The sequence below is a fragment of the Pseudochaenichthys georgianus genome, chromosome 14 (assembly GCF_902827115.2).
Source record: "Pseudochaenichthys georgianus chromosome 14, fPseGeo1.2, whole genome shotgun sequence".
Classification (NCBI taxonomy): Eukaryota; Metazoa; Chordata; class Actinopteri; order Perciformes; family Channichthyidae; genus Pseudochaenichthys; species Pseudochaenichthys georgianus.
The window spans coordinates 8636113-8658493 of NC_047516.1; the positions used below are offsets into that span (position 1 = coordinate 8636113).

The window sequence follows — 22381 nt, forward strand, 5'->3', positions numbered from 1 at the left end:
GAACGGTTGTATTTTGGATAAAAGTATTATTACGTTATTATTACTTTGAGTATTGATTAGCCTTGAATGCAGTGACAAGTTGTATGTGAGTTCCTGTTAGAATATTTTTTCGCCGGTCAACATGTCCGTTAAAGTTTAAATCTTCCAGACAAAATGAGTGCCGGTCAAAGGTCTTCTTTGTTATTTATTGAGCTTTAAAACAAATTGAAATGATTGTAGATTAACTACATTATTCAAAAGTGAACAGAAATGTACAATAACAAGGGAATAATAAATGGAGCGCTCTCCCTCTTCTGACAGCCCGCCAGTATCAGCAGCTCGAGGATCAGTAATGAGTGACCCGACAGTAAAACTAAACATATATATTACTATTTTAGGTAGTTTGAGAGGTCATTAAAATAGCTACGTATAATATTGTAACCTGAAGTGTGTGTTTTGTTCCGCTCACCGCTGCAGGTGATCATACAGAGCTGCATGTCGACTCGTCAGCAGCAGCTGATCTCTCTCTCCCGTCAGAGTAGACTTCACTCGCGTTTATGTCCATATCGCTCAGATCCAGCTAGTTCTAGATAATTATAGACTACCTGCTTATTAAAATACCTAAACAATAAGCGTCGCTATGCAACCGGGTGAGGCCGCAAAGTATAGCGTAGCATTATGCATTTGTTTACATGCCCACCGGAACCCCGAGGCATTACCAACAGATCAACGCACAATCAACCCATCCAGGACATCTCTTTCTCCACATTAAGTGTTAGACATTAGAGTTGACTATTAATTATTTTTTAAATAACATTTTACATGATAAAAATGGCTCTGAATGTATATTGTTGTGTTCATATTTAAGCAATAAATTGCAAGACAGTAAGTTCTGTCATTTACATAATTCATTTCTAATGTACTTTCTATATATTTCACAGGTTACCAAGGGAAATTGAGTCATTCAGCAATTTCGTCTTCGACAGCTAGAGAGAGTAAGTTCATCAACTCAGTACTGTTAGAAGTTTAAGTTGACATATAAATGTTTTTGTAACATGGTTTAGTTTCAAGAGGTTTAAAGATTGAATTCATTTGTGTTTTTTTCAGATTCCACTAGATGGGTGTGCAAAACATGTAGCTTTGAATCTAACAAAAGGACAGGATTGTTAAAGCACTACAGGCTAAAACATGTAAATGGTGGACGCTGCAACTCAGTCCCTTGTCTTTATACAGATTGCCCTTGTTCGTTTAAACATTTAATGTTTTTATCACCTTGTTGTTTCAGATCAAAGAGGAGTTCCAAAGGATTACAACAATTCATCTCGAGCCAACCTTTTTGACCAAACTGGACTTTTACACCCCAAAACTGCAGGAGATATTTGGGACAAAAGGCGGAGTTGCAGGCACAAAAATAAGACCCCTGCTGGATTCACTCAGTCAGGTAAAGTGTAAAATTCATACAATTGCAATCGATCAATGTATGTTGGGCTCTTATTCACTGAGAAAAGATAATAATAATAATAATAATAATGTAATGATCTGGCGGGCCTGACCAAGACCCAAAGCCAGCAGGGCATCTACCCAACTGACCCTGGGTTTCATTTGGCACATCATAGGATGTTTTAAGTTAAATGTGTATCAACTCATTTGTATGCACAGCTTGATCCTGCTTTGCATCCTTGCACCTAGTTGGTGCCTTCTTTTGTAGCAGGTTCAATTGACCATTACGCAACATCTTTTGCTTTCTCTCTACAATAATGTACTTGTCTGTTTTAACAGCTACATGTAGACGATAGACGAGATGCCATCATCCGCTGCTTGATGGAGTTCCTTGGAGAGTCTACAGAGGAACTCATCAAAGACTACCAGGTAAACGCTCTGATGATTGTTGTACATGGATATCTCTACAAGTTAGTGACTCATGCCAGTATGTGGAAAAGGCATGTCCTTTTAATTAAGTTAACATTTAGATGAAATAAATTGGTATTTAATATATTTAAAATAAAAGCAAACATTTTACTTTATTCCATTCATTCTTTTTTTCATTCTTTCTCTAATGATCTTTTTTTACATTCTGATTCATAATTTGGTTTTCAGTAGAATTGAAGATGTGAGCCTTTAAACCCCCGATCCCACCTCATTTTCGCTAAACTGAATCCAGTACTATAGCTTTTACTTCCTGCTTGGAACAGAGCAGATTTTTTAAACCAAGAAATAAAAGTGACTACAAATTCCCTACATAACTTACCCCGTCTTTATCTACAAAAGGAAAGGAACTATAACATCAATAGTTGGTTAAATACTAGGGCTGAACGATAATAAAAAATTTTTTTAATTGCAATTATTTTAACTGATATTGCAATTGCGATATCAGGAAATTATCATCATTATTCTCATTTTCATTGAAACATTTTTAAATGATCATGGTGTGATTTTTGCGAGGATTTGTAGCAAACAAAAAGGTTTTCTTTACATTTTTCCTTTTACAAATATCGCACCTGCTGCGATTTGAAAATTGTTGTAGGCAATATTGCAGTTTCGATAACATTTTGATTGGTAGTTCAGCCCTATTAAATGGCCACTTTAACCTAATGAATGACCTTTTGCATATTCAGTCACTTCAAATAAAACATGTACAGTAAAGTGTATCTCATCACCGATTCACATGTTTTGACAGGATGTGAGCAAAGAATTCGTCAGAGAGGACTATGCTGAGCACGTCATGAAAATAGTTGTCCTCCGTGGAAGTGCAGCACACGAAGGCCCTGCCGATGTGTCCATCATCATCGAGGGAAGTGAGGTTCTTGATGACTGCAGATGTGTGTCAAAGGCTTGCCTTCTGCTCACAGGCTTCATATATGCAATGAACTTAAGTTATCCACCGAAGATGAAATACACTTTTGAAGTATTTCAGAAGCTCTTTCTTGAGCTAAATGTCCTGAAGATGTCTCCAAAAGTCCATGCATTGTGTGCATGGACTTTTGGAGTGTATACAAAGGTGTTTCTTCAACTTGCAGTTCAGAGGAAATACTTGGTAGTTATGGTGTCTAGCAACAGTGACCTTTTTCATATGTTTTGCCTGAGCCCACTTTGTACAACTACATGTTTTGTATATTGTTAAGATAATGTTTCAAAACCTTGTTGAGGGGGTTCTTGACACAGCACTTTTTTAGTTTCCCCTGGAAACAGTTTCATTTGTTGTGCTTTGAGTATTTGCAGCTCAATGCTGCACATGTCAAATTGGTGAAGATGTTTTCTTCATTTGATTGTGTTTTGTATGTTTTCTTGTGTGCGTTGAATTCTCAGGGCCACTGTACAACTAGATATTGTGTAATTATTCTCTATAACACTAAAAGCAAGGGATGTCAGGGATGAGTGATTGCACTTAGTTTTCTTGCAAAGTCATGTGCTGAATATGATATGAATGTGATTTTTTGGTTTTTTAGCTCAGAATTCTACCAGTGTTTCAAAACATAAAGTTGCTGTTTTAAAGAGTACATTGTTTCATGTTTTTTATGCCCATATTTAACAGGGTATTGCTGTTAAAGGTAGAATACATATTATGTAAATATTACTTGTATATTTAAGTAAAAAATACTATGCAATAGTGAGTACACTCAAATAAGAAAAACAGAATGCACAGTAAAGTTTACTTGTGTACCTGTAGTTAGAAACACTTCTGAACTGTAAGTAGAATTTACTTGAAATGTAGGTTGTTAAATTTACTTAGAATTTCTGCGTGGAATATTGTTACCGAGGTTTTTCTAAGTAAATGTCACTCCACTTTTTTTTCAGTGTATATGTGCTTGTGATAATCGTACCCTTTTTCCAAATGTATTGTTACATGGACAAACAGCCCCAGCAAGTCACATACAGCGACATATGGTGAGGTAAAGCAGATTCAGATTGTTTTGCAATCTTTTTCTGAAGACCGTGTCATTGTGTTGAGACAGCTCATCAGATCCCCATCTAGAAATAGTCTCCGCACAGAGCAGACCTGTTTGTCCTTTCACGTTCCACAGAGTGTCAGAAGATGAGACAGTATTGGAAATGTTCCATTCCCCTCTGTGACAGGCAGGATAATTGGCTTTCAGTCACATGTAGTCCACTGGAGAAGCGGGTTTTCATAAAGTGCTGTATAACACCAAAGTTGGGAGTGTGGGGGATCATGTGTGTGAAGGAAAATGTGACATAGCCCTTTGGTTCACACAGGTAGAAAAACTGGTTTACTGAGACAAGTAAGAGAAAGTACATTAAACTAAATGTGCGTGAAAGTCATTTTACATAACTATAATATGACTCTCATTTCCCTAGTGTGTCTATTTTACTGTAATATATGTCCCATTGGTGGCGACCAGTTTGTTGTTGGTTGGATGTTGGTTTCCAGGCTGGATATTTTAATGGTTGGTGCTGAATGAGTCCGAAAAAGATGTGTTCTGACCAATGAATGTCCTAAGGGGGTTATATGTTAATAGTTTCAACCCTGGTTATTATTTTGAGAGCCAGTCCTACAATGTCATTGAAAAATGTCCAAGTCATCTCGTAGTCTCTCAGCATATAAGGGAATGTAGCATAGGTTGCAATGTTTGCCTTGCCTATTTTTCACATCTCCACTCAATAAGAAGTTGCTCTTTCAAGCCATATGTGTTTTCATGGAAACTTTCCTTGCCCTCTCTGATTTGCCTCTCTTGTCACCTCTGTTGCTCCCCTCCCCTTTATGACTTCAATCATCTCTGTGACTGATGGCGCTAAAACACACTTTTTTTAAATGTTAATCTCATAATCATTTTCATCTGACAACACACAAGCTGTGATATCTTTTAGCCATTTATTCATGGCTGAAGTAGAATTGCTCCTCAGTGTGGCCCATTTCCCTGAGTCTCCTGGGATGTCATATAACGCTCAACTTGTCACACCAGCTTTGAGAGGGAGAGAGACAGAGAGAGGTGCAGGGACAACTTTGAATACATTGAGAGACCACTTTACATGTTATTGCCTCTTAGAGGCATTTCCCTGATAATATAAACCTCTAAATTGCAAAGTGAAAAACCTGGTAATGTTTCTGCGCTCCATCATCCACCACTTTTAAAGTCAATCAGTCAGTACACAATCAGTATTCCCCTCCACTCGTGACATACATGGGTGAGAAGGCTATTACGTTTCCACAGTCTCCTGTCAAAGATACCCATTAAATAGTCTTTATTGAGCCCAGGTCCATTACCAACAGAAAAGGTAATCCAATTGTTGTTACTCCTTTAGTATTTTTTCATAGTGTCCTCTCTCCATCTTCTCTCAGCTATTAGGCGAGCATGATGAGGCAGAGAGTGTGCACATGAGAGCAAATATCACATTAGACCAAGGACAACAAACAAAGAGCATCATTAGGAGAACTGCATAATAAAAACGGCTTCACATTTAAGTGGACCTTTAAAGCTTTTCCTCGCTCTCTGGGTTTGCTGATGGCCGCCTCCCCAAATGAACTCTAATCATAATGTGGCCAGTTCAGTCTGCTATAACAGCCTCTCGTGGTTTCAAAGGGTACAATATACAATATTGGGACTTGACTTCAGGGATTTATTCCCTTTCAGCCTCTGGAGCATTAATGAGATTGGACACTGGTGCTGGATGTTGAAGTAGCGGTTCCATTTTATCCCAAATTATGTTAGAGCTCTTACCAGACCCATATTTCTTCCACACAAAGGATGCTATATGGTCTAAAATACAACTATATGCAGTAGCTTTAAGATTAGGATTAGGCCAATGGTGGGGAATAAAGTAGAGCCTATGATTTACTGAAAATAGTTGTATAACAATTTTCTCCTCTAGAGGGAGCTTTATCAAGAATACCATAGCCTTTGGTATGTTTAGTTATTGATACTATGAATATTTTTCTTATAATTATTTGACGAAAGTTTTACACTCTAAATGGCAATGGACATTTGAACAACGTATGCCTACATTTTTTAGATTGGCATAGTTAAATGGCAAACTCTTTTACTATTCACTATCTGAATTGTAAGATCCATTATTATTATTATTATTATTATTAATTGTAAGAGCCAGTGTTTTTGAAACTAGACTATTAGAGAATAACAATTAAACAGCCTTATCTGTTAATGTCTTAAATGCTCCCTCCCTTATGGAATTACAATTGTCCTTTTTTAAAGTTTTATTTATAGCATTCTTATTTGTGAATATCTATCTCCCTCGCGTGGTTATAGGTGGAATCACGTGGCGATGTCAACAGCTTGTTCTTATCTTGTTGATCACACATAACCCATTCACTAAAGTTATGTTCAAGTATTTTAAATGGTAAACAATTATCTGTATGACATAAATAAGTACTATGTTGATGTTGTATCCGCAGTCTGGCCCAAAGAGCCGTATTCATAGTTCAGATTCCGACTTGAATGTGGATTTACTGTTCATAGCCTACGATTAGGTCGATGTATCAAACTAGTCGAGTTGTAAAATCCTTGAAAGATTTCCAATAAACTGTCTCTGAAAATCACAACTCTGCTGTATAGTTAGAAGCCGCTTCAACCATCGGCGATGCCACATTTAACTCCCTTTCAAGTTGAAAACATGACAGCGAGTGTTACAGGAAGAGACGGTAAAAGGTAGACGGTTCTTTCAGCCAATGGAATGGCATAATTTCCCCACTAAGCCCGCCTCCATACACAATTGTCCAATCATCGTGCGGGACAGGAACTTCCGCCACGGAGACGGAGCATTTCCATTGTACGAGCTGTTCTGAAAGAGTCCCGCGATTGTTGAGCTGCAGTATCTTAAGTGCGTGGTTTCTTCAAAGTTGTAACATTAGACGTAGCCGATTGTCGTCTTTTAGCTTAAAATCGTATGAGATTGTTGTCGCATACGAATCGTCCGGAGGGTAACGGGCTGTTACTGGGAAGAAGTGCGACGGTCTCACCATAGGAATTTGTTAGCGGCAGCTCAGCCACCTTGCGGTCCGGCTAACACCGTGGCTAGGTAACGTTAGCTGCAGCTCTGTTGTGGCGTGAATCTGACGGAAATCTGTAAGAATATGTCCTCAACCGGAGGCTGTTACGCTTCGACATAAGGGACTAGAGTGCACAAATAAACAACAAACTGTTAGTCCTCGAACTAGCCACTTAGCCAAGCTAACTAGCTAGCTAACGTTAACGCTACGGGATTGTCTTTGACAAAAGGGCAACCCGTCAACAAGAGACTTTGTAGCCAAACTAACGCGTTTTTCGCTATTTTTTTATTTATTGAGCTATTGCACGAAGAGCATTACAACAGCACAGGATGAATGGATTTAGCACTGAGGAAGACAGCCACGATGGACCTCCGGCTCCGCCGTTTTATGGACAGAGCTGCTGTCTGATCGAGGACGGAGAGCGCTGCGGCCGGTCAGCTGGAAACGCCTCCTTCAGCAAGAGGATCCAGAAGAGCATATCACAAAAGAAGCTCAAGCTTGACATTGACAAGAGCGTAAGTTAAATAACATGATCTTTGTTTTGAAGTTTAAACCAGTGATTGTGAGTGCCAGACGATAGCTCAAAGTTAGCTAGCTCTCAGCTGTCAGCTAATGCTATGTAGCCTGTCGGCGACGGTTGACGAAAATAAACAAAAGAGCACCGTCATAGAGTTGTATCTTGTTGCTGTATCTGTTTTCACACCTACAACAAGTCAGACCTTACGTTTACTGTGCTAGCTGCCTGGACGACGTGCAGGACAACAGGTTCCTGTCCACACCAACTTCCAGCTCATTACAACAGTTTCATACAAGACGCCTCCGCAGCTCTTCATAAAATGGCTGTTGCCAGAGAAGCCAGAGCTATGTGTTGTTTAACCTCAGTCTGTTAAAGTACCCTGCCTTATTTTGGAGTGGCATAAACTATTGTTCTGCTAGAAATAACACCAATACATGCTCCATGTTAATTTAGCTTGTTTTTTCTAGTTTTTCATTTTGGCTTACTTTTGACAAACAACCAATGTTGGGAAACGTGTTCTGGCCTTCCTTGAACCCAGTGAAAGACACATGTGGAGCTAATTGTCAGACACACAACCAAGGCTGGATCACCAACCAAGCAAATGTCCCAAAGGCCCCAGACCTCAAGGGGCCTCTTCTCTGTGTTGTAATTTGATCTATAGCGAAGCTGTTTAGGATTATGCTCCACTGAATTTGTCACAAATCTGCAGACGATATCTCTTACAGCTTCCTAAAACCCAAAGTGACGTCTTGAAATATATTTGTCAATGTTTGTTTGGCCAAAAGTGATCGTATGTACAAAGCATTACATTGGAGAAGATGCACCAACATTTTTTTTTATAATAATTGTCAACTACTTAGTTAATGGACTAATAGTCTCAGTTTTACAATCTCGCCGTTCTTTATTTCAGTACTAAGCTTACATGGTGTAATATCGTTGTATATCGTTATATCTTTAAATAACTCGGCAAAAAGCAAACACCGGGAGTGGGTCGTTTTCCTGTCATGTGTAAGCTGCTCTGTGCCCTCAACCTGGGGAGTACTGATGCATAAAGAGTGCCCCCAAGCACAGAGCAATGTGGCCCAGAAAAGTGTTGCTGTTGTAAACCATTCTTATTTAATTCATTGTATCCAGGGGGAGTTGTTATTAGTGTGTGTTGCTGTTGTTGTCCCAAATGTTGTTGTGGCTAGTGGTGGTCTAATGGATAGTGAGGTGGGGTGAAGATCGGAAGGTTGTGAGTTCAAATCCACTAGTGTGCCCTTGAGTAAGGCACTTAGCCCTTAGTTACTCCAGGGAGAATGTCCCTGTAATTGGTAATTGTAAGTCGCTTTGGATAAAAGCGTCAGCTAAATGAAATGTAATGTTTTTTTACAGGCATGCCAAACTCATGTGATTAGTCACGTGTTGTGGCTGTGGCTCAGGGAATACATGCACATTGGTCAAGAGGACAGTCGTACATTGTTCATTTGGAGCTGCAGTGCAGTTGAAGAAGCACATGCCAATATAAACAAACTTTAGTTCAGATATTGACATAACGGACCATTTGTAGTTATGGTTGGGTATCAAATCTCAACACTACGTCTATTTTAAGATGCTTGTCAAAATCCTTCATTACTTGCTGCTCGGATATTGTATTAAGACTGGTATTATAGAATTTCAAATGAAAGCAAATCTTGTCTTGCAGTGGGTATTGCTTTGGTCCTATGCTGTGTTACTGCGAGAGCAAACATATGTTTTGATGTTGGACTCCTCCTTTAATACTCGTTATTATCGTTATAGGTGAGACACCTCTACATCTGCGACTTCCATAAGAACTTCATCCAGAGCGTCCGCAACAAGAGGAAGAGGAAGACCAGTGACGATGGAGGGGAGTCCCCGGATCACGACGTGGAGGTGCCTGAGGTAACGGGACTGAAATCTTTCTTGCAATGTTCCACACAAACAACACAGATGAAGCACAATGGAAAAAGAAGCAGTCCCAAAGGCTTTACAGAGGAACATAACAAACTAGGATGATAGTTTATATAAAACCTTAAAAACACCAACTCATGGTGACATTTTTGTTACAATATGCTTACCTAACAACAACAAATGTAATCGAATCAAATTTAATTAATTGTGTACTCAGTTATGTTTGTTTGCTTTTGAGTGTTTATTACGGCAATGACCCAGTTTCTCCACAGAGATATTAACGTTTCATCGCTTTTAAAAGGAGAGAAAGAGGCAGCAAAAGCCTCATAGAGTCTTAACCTGTGGCGGGGGCCTCCGGGCTTCTTTTTAACAAAACTGTGTCTCGGGGCTTCTTAACATTTAAAAACCTATTAATGTGTCATACCCATTTAACGGTAAGAAACTCAGCTAACTGACATAACGAACAATTTTTACCGAAACAAAACACAAGTCTCACATGAAGCGTCTAAATGAGCCCTGAGCGAAGAAATGCTAACACACTTAGCACAGAACTCTAGGTATAAATTCCCTTATTATATATCGGATATAATATATATATATATCTGCACAAACAAGATATTGATTAGCAAGCTGAGATTCCACAGATTCTAGGGGTATAAGTATCACCAATGAGTGATCAGAACAGACATCACAACACAGAGCTTTACGGAGCAAAAACGGGACATGGTCTTACCTATGCTGTTGTTCTGATAAAAAGTTGTGTTCAATGGAATTAAAAACGATAAAAACACTGCTGAAGGTTAATCCATAGGTTAATGTGTCTGAAATGATTACTGATAATCCATCTTCATATTTATGTCAATAATGGAGTTTTCATATATAGCTGCTATGATAGCTATCAGAGTCTATGACAGCTTCCGGTTTAGGGCATTCTGGCTACGCATCACTCATTGACCAATGGGTAATGTTTAGATGGATTTTAGGAACTTCCCTTCGATTCTATTGTCTCTAACGGTTAAAAAGAGGTGTCAATCATCAAAGTCGACCGAGGGGGACCAGAGATATGGAAAATCCACCCAAATGACCCCAGAAGTGTTTTTTTTTTGCTAAACCTCTCTAAAAAGGTCAAATGTCACTTGTTTTGCATCAATCTTACAGGGTACTTGCATCAATCTTACAGGGCACTTATTAAATGTTTGGATTCCTAAAGCTTTTAGTCTACTATCCCATCATTCAAGGGTGGTTTTCACTATAAGTAATGTTTTTTTTTTGGAGGGACACTATAACTTAGATTTTTTTACTAGGTTCGATCTGAATTTACTTTAAACGTTTAAAAAAATCTATATTGATTCTGACTTTTCTACATCCAACTCACAGGTTTATCATTGCTTTGAGGACAAAGATTATAAGTTTACCCCTTTTTAGAAGTGAAGTTATAGTCATATGTTCTGGGAATGTCATTTTCGAGCCTGAGACCTGAAAAGCAGGCTCAGTGCTTAACAGGTTAAGTAAAGCATTGAAATGTGTCAAAGATTAAGCGGACTGAAAAGATACCGTCCCTCAAATTTCACTGACTGACTGCCTCCCTGTCTCTGCTGTGGTTTCAGGTGGACCTGTTCCAGCTGCAAGTGAACACGTTGAGACGCTACAAGCGACACTACAAGCTGCAGACCCGGCCTGGACTCAACAAGGCCCAGCTGGCAGAGGTAAGAAAACACTCGGAACTGAATGAATGTTAAGATATTCTCCACTACATGTATGGTGCTTCCTACTTTGTACAGTTCAAGGGGTTGCTGTGTTCTCCACGATGTGAATGCTGCATATTAGCCCCTTTTCATCACAGTTACCATTTAAAAAAAAGCTGGAAAGTGTAACAAGGGTAGAACTCTAAAGGTTTAAGAACTCAGGTCAACTCTGGTTTTGGTTTATGTTAAAAGCAGCGTAATATTTTGTTATGTGATAGAGAAAAGAGAAGGGCAGAGAAAAACAAAGAGAGAAAGGACTTTATTTCTGTTTTCATTCGATCATACATTTGAAATAAACATCCATAAACAGCAGGGGTGTAACGGTTCACAGAATTCACGGTTCGGTATGTACCTCGGTTTGGGGGTCACGGTTCGGGTTCGGTACAACAAGAAAAAGCAAAAAAAAGTCCCAAATGCATAATTCCAGGTTTGTTTTTTATTTATTTTGAACATTAGTGCAAGTTTCAGTTTAAAAATAAGGACCTCTAACATTTTGAATAATTAACTGTATTACGTCAGTGAAAAACAAACAGTACCACACACACACAGATGGCCATATTATCTATAATGGCTAGGGGTGTAACGGTATCCTTATTCGTCCCGTACCGTCATGGTTCGGCACATGCAGTCACACGGCGAATACGCCTTTTTCTACGAGTGGGAAAAACGTCTGTCACTCAGGGCAGTATTACACTATATATAATCCAGGGGGCGGTATTGAGCCTAAAAGCCAGCTGCCCGTAAATAACAAATGAAGAACAAGAACAAAACGAACACAATACATGAAGAAGAACAGTTAGTAGCTACGGCGAGTTCACACAACACACAGGAGCTAGAAGACCCACCTGCTTCTTTTAAATCAGCTGTGTGGGAACATGTCGGGTTCCCTGTGGACTACAACAATGATGGGGTGCGAGTTGTGGATCGGATGAGGACGGTGTGTCGGCGTTGTTCGACAGCGGTGCGGTATGCTGCTGGTAACACGTCAAACATGCTCAATCACATCCGAGTCAGTGTCAGTCCCCAGCGAGAGGGTTTTCTCGACGGCAGGTGACTTTAGTTACCGCCAACAGATCTGCCCTCACTACTGACAACGTAGACAAACTCATCTTTTTGAAGAACAACTTGAAAATAGAGTAAAGCTTGAGTACCTTTATTTAGGCATAATGGCCTCACACACACACAAGTTAATTACACATGTTAGACATTGCTCCTAAAGGTACAGAGTTTATTTTGTTTTTTATTTATCATTGTATTTATTTTATATTTTGACATCAGGAGATGTTATACAGTTCTGTATTGCCTTTTATTGATTGTGATTGAAACTCTTTCTTATTATTTATTTTAATATTTTCAAGACATTCTTTTTAGTTGTACAGCTTTTTGAACCTTTTTGTTTGACATCAGCCATTATAAATAATATGGCCATCTGAGTGTGTGTGTTACTGTTGTTTGTTTTTAACTGTGTAATACAGTTAATGATTCCAAATGTTAGAGTTCCTTATTTTCATACCAAAACATGCACTACTGTTAAAAATAAATAACAGCAAAAAAAATTACCGAACCGTGACTTCTGTGAACCGTTACACCCCTAATAATGGCTGATGTCAAACAAAAAAGTTCAATAAGCTGTAAAACTAAAAAGAATGTCATGAAAATATTACAAAATAAATAATAAGATGGTGTTTCAATCACAATCAATAAAGGCCGGGGTTCTCTACTATTGCATCAGGGTGCAGCATAGCCGTTGAAAAACATATGCCAAAAGCTTCCGTTATTTATTTTTGGTCTCTCGGCTTTCATGTCTATTGGCATCGTAAAAGCAGCTGGGATCAGCTGTTGAACTGCTGTCTTTTGCAGTGCTCCGTTGATTAGCAAATCTGGGTGATGCCTTCTGATATGATTAGCATACCGCACCGACACACCGTCCTCGTCCGATCCACCACTCGCACTCCATCGTTATTGTAGTCCACAGGGAACCCGACGGTACGGGACGAATACGGATACCGTTACACCCCTAATAAACAGTCAACAGATTGTCCCGATTGTGGGACAGTTGCGCATGGAGGACATCTTTATTTCTGAAACTAGAAATGCCCTGCCTCTAGCAGCAGCAGACTATTGACTTAGGTTGCATTCACATCTAATAGTCCGCTTCTTTGGTGCGCACCGGCAGCGAGTTTGGTACATTATTTCATTTTTCAGAAGGTTTGGTTTGCTTTCACACAGGCAAACCTCAAACGGACTATAAACAGTCAACAAAAGTAATGTACACGGAAATGCTGTTCAACAATTGGTCAGACATTAAGCAGGTAAAACCATGGAGCATCGGCAGGTTATTTTCATGCTGCTGATAATCTAGAGAGCACATCAACATACTCTAGCAGACGGCACATATTATTATATAAACGTACAACGTGCATTATAAAACGTTATAACAGATATAATGAGACGTTCTGCAGTAAGGAGGAGGTTTCAACGACGACAGGTGGCACGTGTAATGTGGCCCTTTTGCTGTACATAGGGGACCAGAGAGATGAGCTGTCACAAAAGCAAATGTAGCATAGCTTATGTTTATAGTTGGGCTCACTATCTTGTGTTCAAGATATTGTGGAGTTTGTCATACCAAATACAATTGTCTTTAATATCGGGGGAGCTGTCACTTTTCTGCCGTTAAGCTCCAACGTTATTGGTCTTTTTATCGGTACTGGAGACATTTAAAAAATATGTCATGTATTATTGCTACATAAGCATTATATCGCAGTCTTATACCTCATTCACGCCAACGCAACTCCGGTTCAAGCTCCGTGCTAGAGCTTTTCAGGTTCAGAACCGGTTCTTCGGTTTAGCTCCGGCTCTTTCCACACCGCCCAGAGTCCGACTGGTGCTGCGTCATTGCCTCATCGTTTGCGTCATGACGTAACCGTTTGCGTGCCTGCTTCATAAAGCCAAACCGCGCAGAAACCCCTCACAGCTGACACCGACAACAACAACAATGGCCGATTGTGCTCCAGCTTCCTCTACCTCTTCGGAAGACCAGATTCCCAGCAGGTAGCTGGTCTCTTCAGTGGACCACTGCTGCTTGTTAAGTTTCTCCATCGTTGTGTACAAACTGGATAAAACATGCTTGTTGTTGTTGTTCAGGATTTGATCTGCCCCTGCCCCCGCCTCGACGTAAGCGTGACGTATGTGGTGCTTTTGCTCTGGCCGGACAATTTGTTGGTGCTTGAAATGAACTGGATTCCGGAGCTAAGAGGCTGCTCCGCTGCGGTGTGAAGAGGAAAACCCGGTGCTTTTCATGCTCCAGCTCCGAACCGGCCCTGAAACACCGTTGGTGTGAATGAGGTAGTAGTGTCGCCAACTCGTTTCTAATATGCAAAAAGACAAACAAATGCGTCTATGATGTATTTTCGATCTTTCCAATCCGGAAGAGAGATCTTTCTCTCCCCCGTCTGTGTGCGAGGGGGCGGGGCAGTTTACACACACACGGCTGCTACATACATGCAACACACTGCGAAGATGGCGGAAAGAACGCGCTCCGGGGTGTGGTTAAACTTTACGCGTCTCGATCTATGGTCTTGAGGTTGACAATGCTCGTTACCTTAAGTGCAATAAGAGTTTAGCATGTAAGGGCGGTAACACGAGCAATTTGTCTAAACATTTAGCAAAAGTGCACCACATTCAGATGGAGAAATGCACCGGGTTCGACTGTCTTTCTAGTAGCTCTGTAGCCCCATCCACGAGTAACTTTTCAGGTGTTATGTATGCTAGCAGCAACACACAGAGTTAACTCAATTATACAAACATGGGTTCATGATTAGAGGTAACAGAGTTATTTATTTTGTTAAAGTTTCAGCTATTCTGTTTACAATTCTGTCATCAGATTATTTAATACGATTTGTTAAAACACTCTTGTTTCTTTTGATGTGAAATATTATTTATTTACTTTTAAATAAAAAGCAATGTTAATTTTGTTCAAAATGTGTTTAGTTAATTTAATAATATATGTATTTTTGAATCAAGTATTCATCTTTATTGTCTTCATTGTTAGTTTCCACATGCCTAAAACAACCTCAAGCTAAATCTAAAAGTTGATGGCTAAATAAGAGCGTTTGAGAAATTGTGCAAGGCATAATAGTCCGAATAGTGGATTAATCGATAGATTAATCGATTATCAAATTAGTCGTTTGTTGCAGCCCTAGTGACGGAGCTTTTTTACTTTTGCACAACACTATTCAACAGTCCGGTTAAATCCATTCTGCTTCCTTCTTTAGCTAAAATGTTTGAAGACCTCCACGTTCTTGTGTACCTTTTCCAAAAGTTGAGAAATGTTCTCTTCTGTCCAGATATCCAGAAGGCATCTGTGTTCTTTGTAGCTCCGCGTTTGTCCCCATCCACTCATTTTGTTAGCCACAACTGGCTAACTTCTCCTCCGGTAACCAGAACAGGAAATTACACGTAAATACTCCGCTTCCTATGCTTTGGTGCGGACTGCATTCACACCAGCGATTAACCACTCCAGAGTTCACTAGCAAGCGTTGACCACCTCTTTTAGCCGGACGAGAGTCTGGTTGTTTAGTTCACATCAGAGGTCTCGGACTGCGTTCAAACGAACCGCGGCGAGGGGTAAAACGTTCCAGGGTTCGAGTAAATCGTACTTAACAAAGCTGGTGTGAGCGCGACCTTAAAGACTTAAAAATCAATCCTCTTTATAGTCAAATTAACTAATTCTCAAAACCTTTTAAAGCAGCTCCCTATAAGTTGGAATCTTTGTTTACTTACTTTTAAATTACGTTGTTTATTTCTTAATAACTATTGTCTAATAGTGAAATGATGTAACACTGAAAGCCATTAGGCCACCCTCATTAGGTGGACCCGGCCTCTTTCTTCTTAACCTTCAGCTCCATGTCACTCATTTGCTGTGATATACACAGTGTCACAGGTCCTATTCTGCAGTAATTGGTCATGGAACATGTTGGACTGATTTTCCAACTGGACAGGTGGACTCCATGCAGCTGGCTCGGCCCTCGTCCGTACAAATGCTTCCTGTATGCAGCGCTCTCTGACGGCTTGGATGTGACTCGGCTGGCGCGCACAGTGGGAATGAAAGAAAACTGGCTGTTAGTTGAATGTTTCCCCAGGCTTTAAGTTAGGTTCAGTCTCCCCTATTAATGAGCCTCCCACATCATTAATAAAGGACCAGTCAACAGCCCCAACCAGTCACAGCTGGCCCAGTCTTCGGCCCCTCTCAGGGACCCAGTTAGAGGCTGCATAGAGGATGTTTGTTTACTTCTCTTTGAGTCTGCTTTAAAAATCCAAACAACCAGTTGTATGCTTCATTTAAGTATTGATTACATGTCTACCATAACAACATATTCATTTGTTAGTGTCTTAAAAAATTAAATGACTTGTATTCACCATAAAACAATTATTACAAAACTCTTAAGTTCCATTATCCTATTTAGTTCCCCAGAAACAATAAAATGTTCCAAATGTGTGGCATTGGTGCGCAATTTCCTGAGTACAGTACAAAATTATATTAAAAAAACTCTTAACTTTTTTTATTTAATATTCTATATTTCTGATCAAACTTCTATTGTGACAATATTGTTGGGTTTAATACTGAATCTTTAATTAAATATTTAAACGATAATGAATATGTGTTGATTTAATGAGGAAATGTAAGAAAAAATAATAAAACAGGCAGTTCAAATATTGTAAAAATGTAAAAACAATGACAACATTTTACTGTAATGCATCCCTTAAAACCAGTTAAAGACACATGCACTATCTTGATTTAAAAGCTGAGACGATATCGCTCATATCATGATATTGGTATAGTATCCATACATTTCCCAGCCCTATAGAGTGGCGAAGTCCCTCCCCTTCCGGGGAAGCTCCATGGGACCTTATTTCGGAAAAATGATATATTGAAGTCAATGGAGAGAGAAAACGTATCTTTCGATCCCGTTTGAATTGTGCCACGAATTACACATATGATGTTTGTCAATTTTAAAAGATAATTTTGCAAGTCAAAAAAATGTAAATGTGTCATAAAACTGTGAAGTAACACATTTTGTGTGTGTGAAACGCTCAATTAACTACATCTCTGGTCTCGCAGACTCTCACAACAACACACGTCACCAAGATGGCCGTCACTACTGTCAAAAAAGCGATTGACTACCCTCACTATCACCACAATGAAACACGTCCAGAAGAATGTCATGCAAAGCTACCTGCCTGCCTGCCTTCCTTTGATTCTCTCTGAACTGGCTGGTCTTTTTAATGTTTAATGTCAACCATTTGTGCGGATAGCATGAAGTAAAAAAAGATCGCCAGTGCTAATGTAGCGTTAGCGGTAGCATTTCTCACCCGGGCTTAAATGGTGTATTATAGAATGATCACACCGGTGTGACAGTACTCTTCAAAGGGTTCACGAAATATGACGACTACTCTTACTGTTTAACATTTAGGGTTACTTGATGTTACTTCATGTTAAGGCTAATACAAATGACAAGGCTAAGGCTGTAATGCTAACTAACGTGCTTGCTACTAGCTAGGTAGCTGACTTGATCCAGCCACTCCTGGTCCTTTCATCAGACGGGAAGCGAAAGAACGAGCGAGACCCATTGCTGGTATGATAACAACCTGGTACTAAGCACACAGGCATCTTGTTAAAGTTATCTTATCTTAGCTATCTCTTATATTTTGCGGAAGAAAACAATTGTGACATCAATACATTCTTTTTCCGAAATAAGGTCCCATGGACCGGAAGTCAATGGAGAGAGAACTTATCTTTCGATCCTGTTTGAATTGTACCATGAATTACACATGTTTGTCAATCTTAAAAAAATATTTCCATGTCAAAAAAGTCAGTTTGTTGTAAAACTGTTGAAATATAAGACTGACAAATACGCAACTAGAAAGACTACAAATCCCAGAGTTGCGTAAGTGATGTCACAATTGTTTTCCTCCACTATGAGCTAGCTAAGATCAGCGACATATAGATATAATATATTTATATGGCGCTGGCTAAGATAAGATAACTTTAACAAGATCAGCAATGGGTCTTGCTCGTTCTTTCGCTTCCCGTCTGATGAAAGGACCAGGATCAAGTTAGCTACCTAGCTAGCACGTTAGTTAGCATTACAGCCTTGTCATTTTTATTATCCTTAATATGAAGTAACATTAAGTAACCCAACATGGGTAGTCAATCGTTTTGTTGACAAGACAGTAATGATGGCCATCTTGGTGACGTGTGTAGTTCATTGAGCGCTTCACACAAACAAATATTACTTCACAGTTTTACGACATTTTTAAAAAACAAAATTTTAATTATCTTTTAAATTGACAAACACCATATGTGTAATTTGTGGCACAATTCAAACGGGATCGAAAGATAATCTTTCCATTGACTTCAATACATAATTTTTTCGAAATAAGGTCCCATGGAGGTCCACCGGAAGGGGAGTGACTTCGTCACTCTATTGGGAAGCAGAAACTTGCACATCAGAACATTTCTGAAAAATATTGTGTTAATTAACATGAGAGATATTTTCAGAGTTTTCCTTTTAATCTCTTTCTCCTTTTTTTCAGACGGTGAGTCGTCACTTCAGGAATATCCCGGTGAACGAGAAGGAGACTCTGACCTACTTTATTTACATGGTGAAGAGCAGCAAGAGCCGCTTGGACCAGAAAGGCGACGGCGGGAAACCGCTGGACTAAACATCGCAACACAAAGCACAGTAGCTACAACGAAACCATCAATAATCCACAGCTATTTCATAAACCCGGACAGCACTAACGGCAACAACAACTGCAACCCTGCACCGTCCTCTCCTCTGTAAAGACAGACTCTTGTCGTCCTCGGAGGACATCTCACTGAATTGGAGGAGAATTCAGGGTGGGATGAGATATCTCTCGCTTATTATGCCCTTTTCATATAAAAACTGTCTCTGCGCATGTTGTCACAATGGTCATTTCCTCTCCCTCTTCTCCGAAAAAAGCCAGACTGAGGTCCCGGGACTCACTCCACAGGGTTTTTATGTTGTCATGCTGTAATGTAATCTGTCGATATGTACAAAAGAACAGCGTCCAATCTTAAGTAAGTTGGTTGACTGCAAAGTACAATATAGCTGCCTTAAGAGTAAAAAAAACGAAGTGTGTTTCTGTACATTTGGGGGAATCTTTCTTTGCCAAGTAGACTGTTAACACTTTCACAGAGAGGAATGCTTGTGCCAAACAGAAACGTTTGTTGGAATTGAATGATGTTGAGTGGGATTTATTTTTCTTTCTTTTTTTAAACGTGAATGAATGAATTGTTGGAAAGGGGCGCTGCCTTAGCTGAAGTTACATCCAGGGATCAGGGTCAGTTTAACCAGATCAAGAATTCTTGATTCTCAATAATGTCTAAAAGAAAGAAGCTGATCTCAGTCCTACATTTTAATCTTTATTTGCCCTTTTCCAACTGGATCTGATGCATATGAAGACCGATGGTGGTGAATGATGTAGCATTTAGCTATGACCCACTCTTCTCCTTATTGCTAGCTGTTTAATGTACTTAACAACACAAACATCACAGGTGTTGGTAGCTTATTTTTTTTCTTTGTAACCCAGTTTTCTACTAAATGTTTTAGTTCAGCCTCAAGTTGTATAAAGTCTATGTGGATATAATTTAGAATTGTTTTGTCCCATCTTTCTTTTCCACCAGAAGTGGAACTTTTGTGTGTGTGAGAGATAGGGGTCTAAGAGTAATTATTTGCACCATTTTAATATTTAAGAGCAGTGTTTATATTAGACTGAAGTCTTGATTTGATACTTAAAATACCCAGATGCATTTAAAAAAAGTGAGTTTTCCCTTTGCCTTTTTAAATAATTAATTACATATATCAACAAAAAAAAGATATTGATGCGTGCCTTCCATATTGCAGCAAAAATCGAAATGTCAGTAGAAGTTGGCCAATGAGGTCTTAAAGGTTATTTCATTTGTATTCCCAGTTTAATTATGACTGCTAATTAACATTATTACCCTCAATGTCATAAAGGAAAGGTCTAGTTTGGCACCAAAAGTCGCATCACAACAAAACAGGATTTGTTTTATGAGTTAATTTAAATGAAACTCAGTGACTCTGCATCTTGGCAATTATTAAATTCAGGTAATGGATTCACTGTTTGATGAATCGTCATTTTTTGGATCGTATTTGTCAATAATATTGAGCCAAAACTGTTATGGGGAAAGTAGCCTTTGGCAGGTAGCCACTTGTGTCACCTGTTGCAACATTTGGTGTGATCTAAAACTGCTCAAAAACTAAATTGTATGTATATTCCTAACTCACAGCCAACACATCTAGACAATTGACAACTATGGGTTTTTGCATCTTCCCACAACAACTCTTCTACATGTCCAATTATTTGTTGTTTTCATTGTGGTGACTACATTGTACACACAGTTTGGGATTTCTGTATGGATTTTTTAATCACTTTGCATCCTCTGTCACACATCTTATTTAAGGTTGTTCACCAAACTGAGTTGTCCTTTCAACAAAGGTTTATATTTTTATTTTGGTGTCTGTTATATTTTCAGTTCTGCTTGTAGGTTTTAGTGTCATGTAGATAACACCCAACTTTAACATATAGGCCATGCCACATTAACCTTACTGTTGTATTAGAAAAAAACATATTTAAATATGGCTGCTTATTGCTCCTTATAATAATAAATGTATTGTACAGATAGAAACAACGGTCTTGTCTCTGTTCATTCATACTGCTCAAATGTTGTATATATTTCAGCTGATTTTACAATACGTTATGTTAACACCCAATTAAAGGTGGGGTAGGTAAGTTTGAGAAACCGGCTCGAGATCGCTAGAATTTGAAAATACACAACCGGAGAAAATCTGCCACTTCCTTATAGAGCCCCTCCTCCAACACACACGAATATGAAGGTAGATATGGTGCAAAATGCGAGAGCGTGAAAACCTGATGTGAGCACTTGGAGAAAAAAAATCTGAGTTTGTGTGCATACATTTACACCTGTATAAAATATCCACGTAACTGTGAACCAAATGTACACTTGTATAAAATATCCACGTAACTGTGAACCACATTTGAAGTCAGAGAAGGAGAAAAAAATGAACTTAGTGATGAAATGTTCACTTGCAGAAAAATACATATTTTTTAAATATATTTTCCATTAAAACTGCAACTTTATTTATTACAACCTCTCAAATCAGTCATTACAACTTGACGAATCTGCTCTGTGGCAGTATAAATCGACGAATCTGCGGTCTTGACTTTTGCTACACTTCTTGCGATAAATGTGTCGCAGAGTAATTTTCACCTGGATATGTGGGGGGTTGGAGCGAAGGGGCGGAGCTATCAGAAGGACGAGGCTCGGGTGACTGGAGACTGCAGGGCTAACGGTTCGTGTTGCTACCAGTCTGAGATGGGTCTGGCTCATAGACTGTATATATAAATGGACGTAGGGTCCGTGACGTCACCCATAGGATTCTGCAGAGTTGCCGTTATATGTCTATGGTTGTCAGCATAGACATATAAAGAGTAGACGCCGCATCGACCGCTGCTGCCTATTGGCGCTGACGAGCCGTGGGGCCGCCATCTTGGACCGGTCACCCGCTCCACTCAGTGTAATCTGTCTGGCAGGCGCAATGAAGTGTCAGCGCATTTTATCAATCATAACTCGCTGAATACAAAACTGATTTTCACGGGGGGGGGGGGTTTCTGCAAACGTCATATATGTAGGCATGATACCGGACACATGATTCGGCGTATTTTAATATTCATAGTAGGCTTAACAGCAATAGAATATTCTGGTATTTGATAGCCTATGTTATGTATGATAGGTATTTTGCAAAAGACACACGATATATAATATATACACACACATAAAAAAAACACTAATGGTCTATATATGATAGAGAAGCATATTGTGTAGGCCTATACTCAGCTATTTTAATAAATTGAAAAATGAAGAAACAATAATACATTATACATAGACAGAAGTTATATATCAGTAAAAATGAATATCTATGTCATAAAAAATGAAAATGTAGGGATGTGGGATGAATAAAGTAAAATCTAATCTATCTAGGAAGAAGAAGGAAGAAAATAAGCTTGACCTCCTTCTTAAAATGTTTTTGTGTTGACTCTCAAATCTCCCGTTTTTATTTTGAAGGTTTCCCAAAGACAAAGATATGAGAAAGAAGTGGGAAGTTGCTTTGAGGAGGGAAGGGTTCACTGCAAGCGAGT

General features: G+C 39.2%; 1 protein-coding gene and 1 long non-coding RNA gene across 3 annotated transcripts; both read left to right on the top strand.

The window, feature by feature from the left end:
- The first annotated feature begins 1086 nt into the window (after nucleotides 1–1086).
- LOC117458903 (uncharacterized) lies at nucleotides 1087–3466 on the top strand. The gene is made up of 4 exons (XR_004553457.2): nucleotides 1087–1169; nucleotides 1265–1420; nucleotides 1759–1848; nucleotides 2657–3466. It is a non-coding gene; the product is annotated as an uncharacterized lncRNA (long non-coding RNA).
- A 3187-nt stretch (nucleotides 3467–6653) lies between these two features.
- On the top strand, nucleotides 6654–20852 carry sap30l (sap30-like). Of its 2 annotated transcripts, none has more exons than XM_034098898.2 (4): nucleotides 6654–7455; nucleotides 9237–9359; nucleotides 10976–11074; nucleotides 16114–18703. In XM_034098898.2, the coding sequence occupies exons 1-4, from the start codon at nucleotides 7270–7272 to the stop codon at nucleotides 16177–16179; spliced, it is 474 nt and encodes a 157-aa protein (XP_033954789.1). In that variant the 5' UTR covers nucleotides 6654–7269; the 3' UTR covers nucleotides 16180–18703. The 2 variants fall into 2 exon arrangements, with proteins under 2 accessions (XP_033954789.1, XP_033954788.1); XM_034098897.2 differs by lacking the exon at nucleotides 16114–18703 and adding an exon at nucleotides 18710–20852 and having other exon boundaries at nucleotides 6668–7455.
- The last annotated feature ends 1529 nt before the right edge of the window (nucleotides 20853–22381 follow it).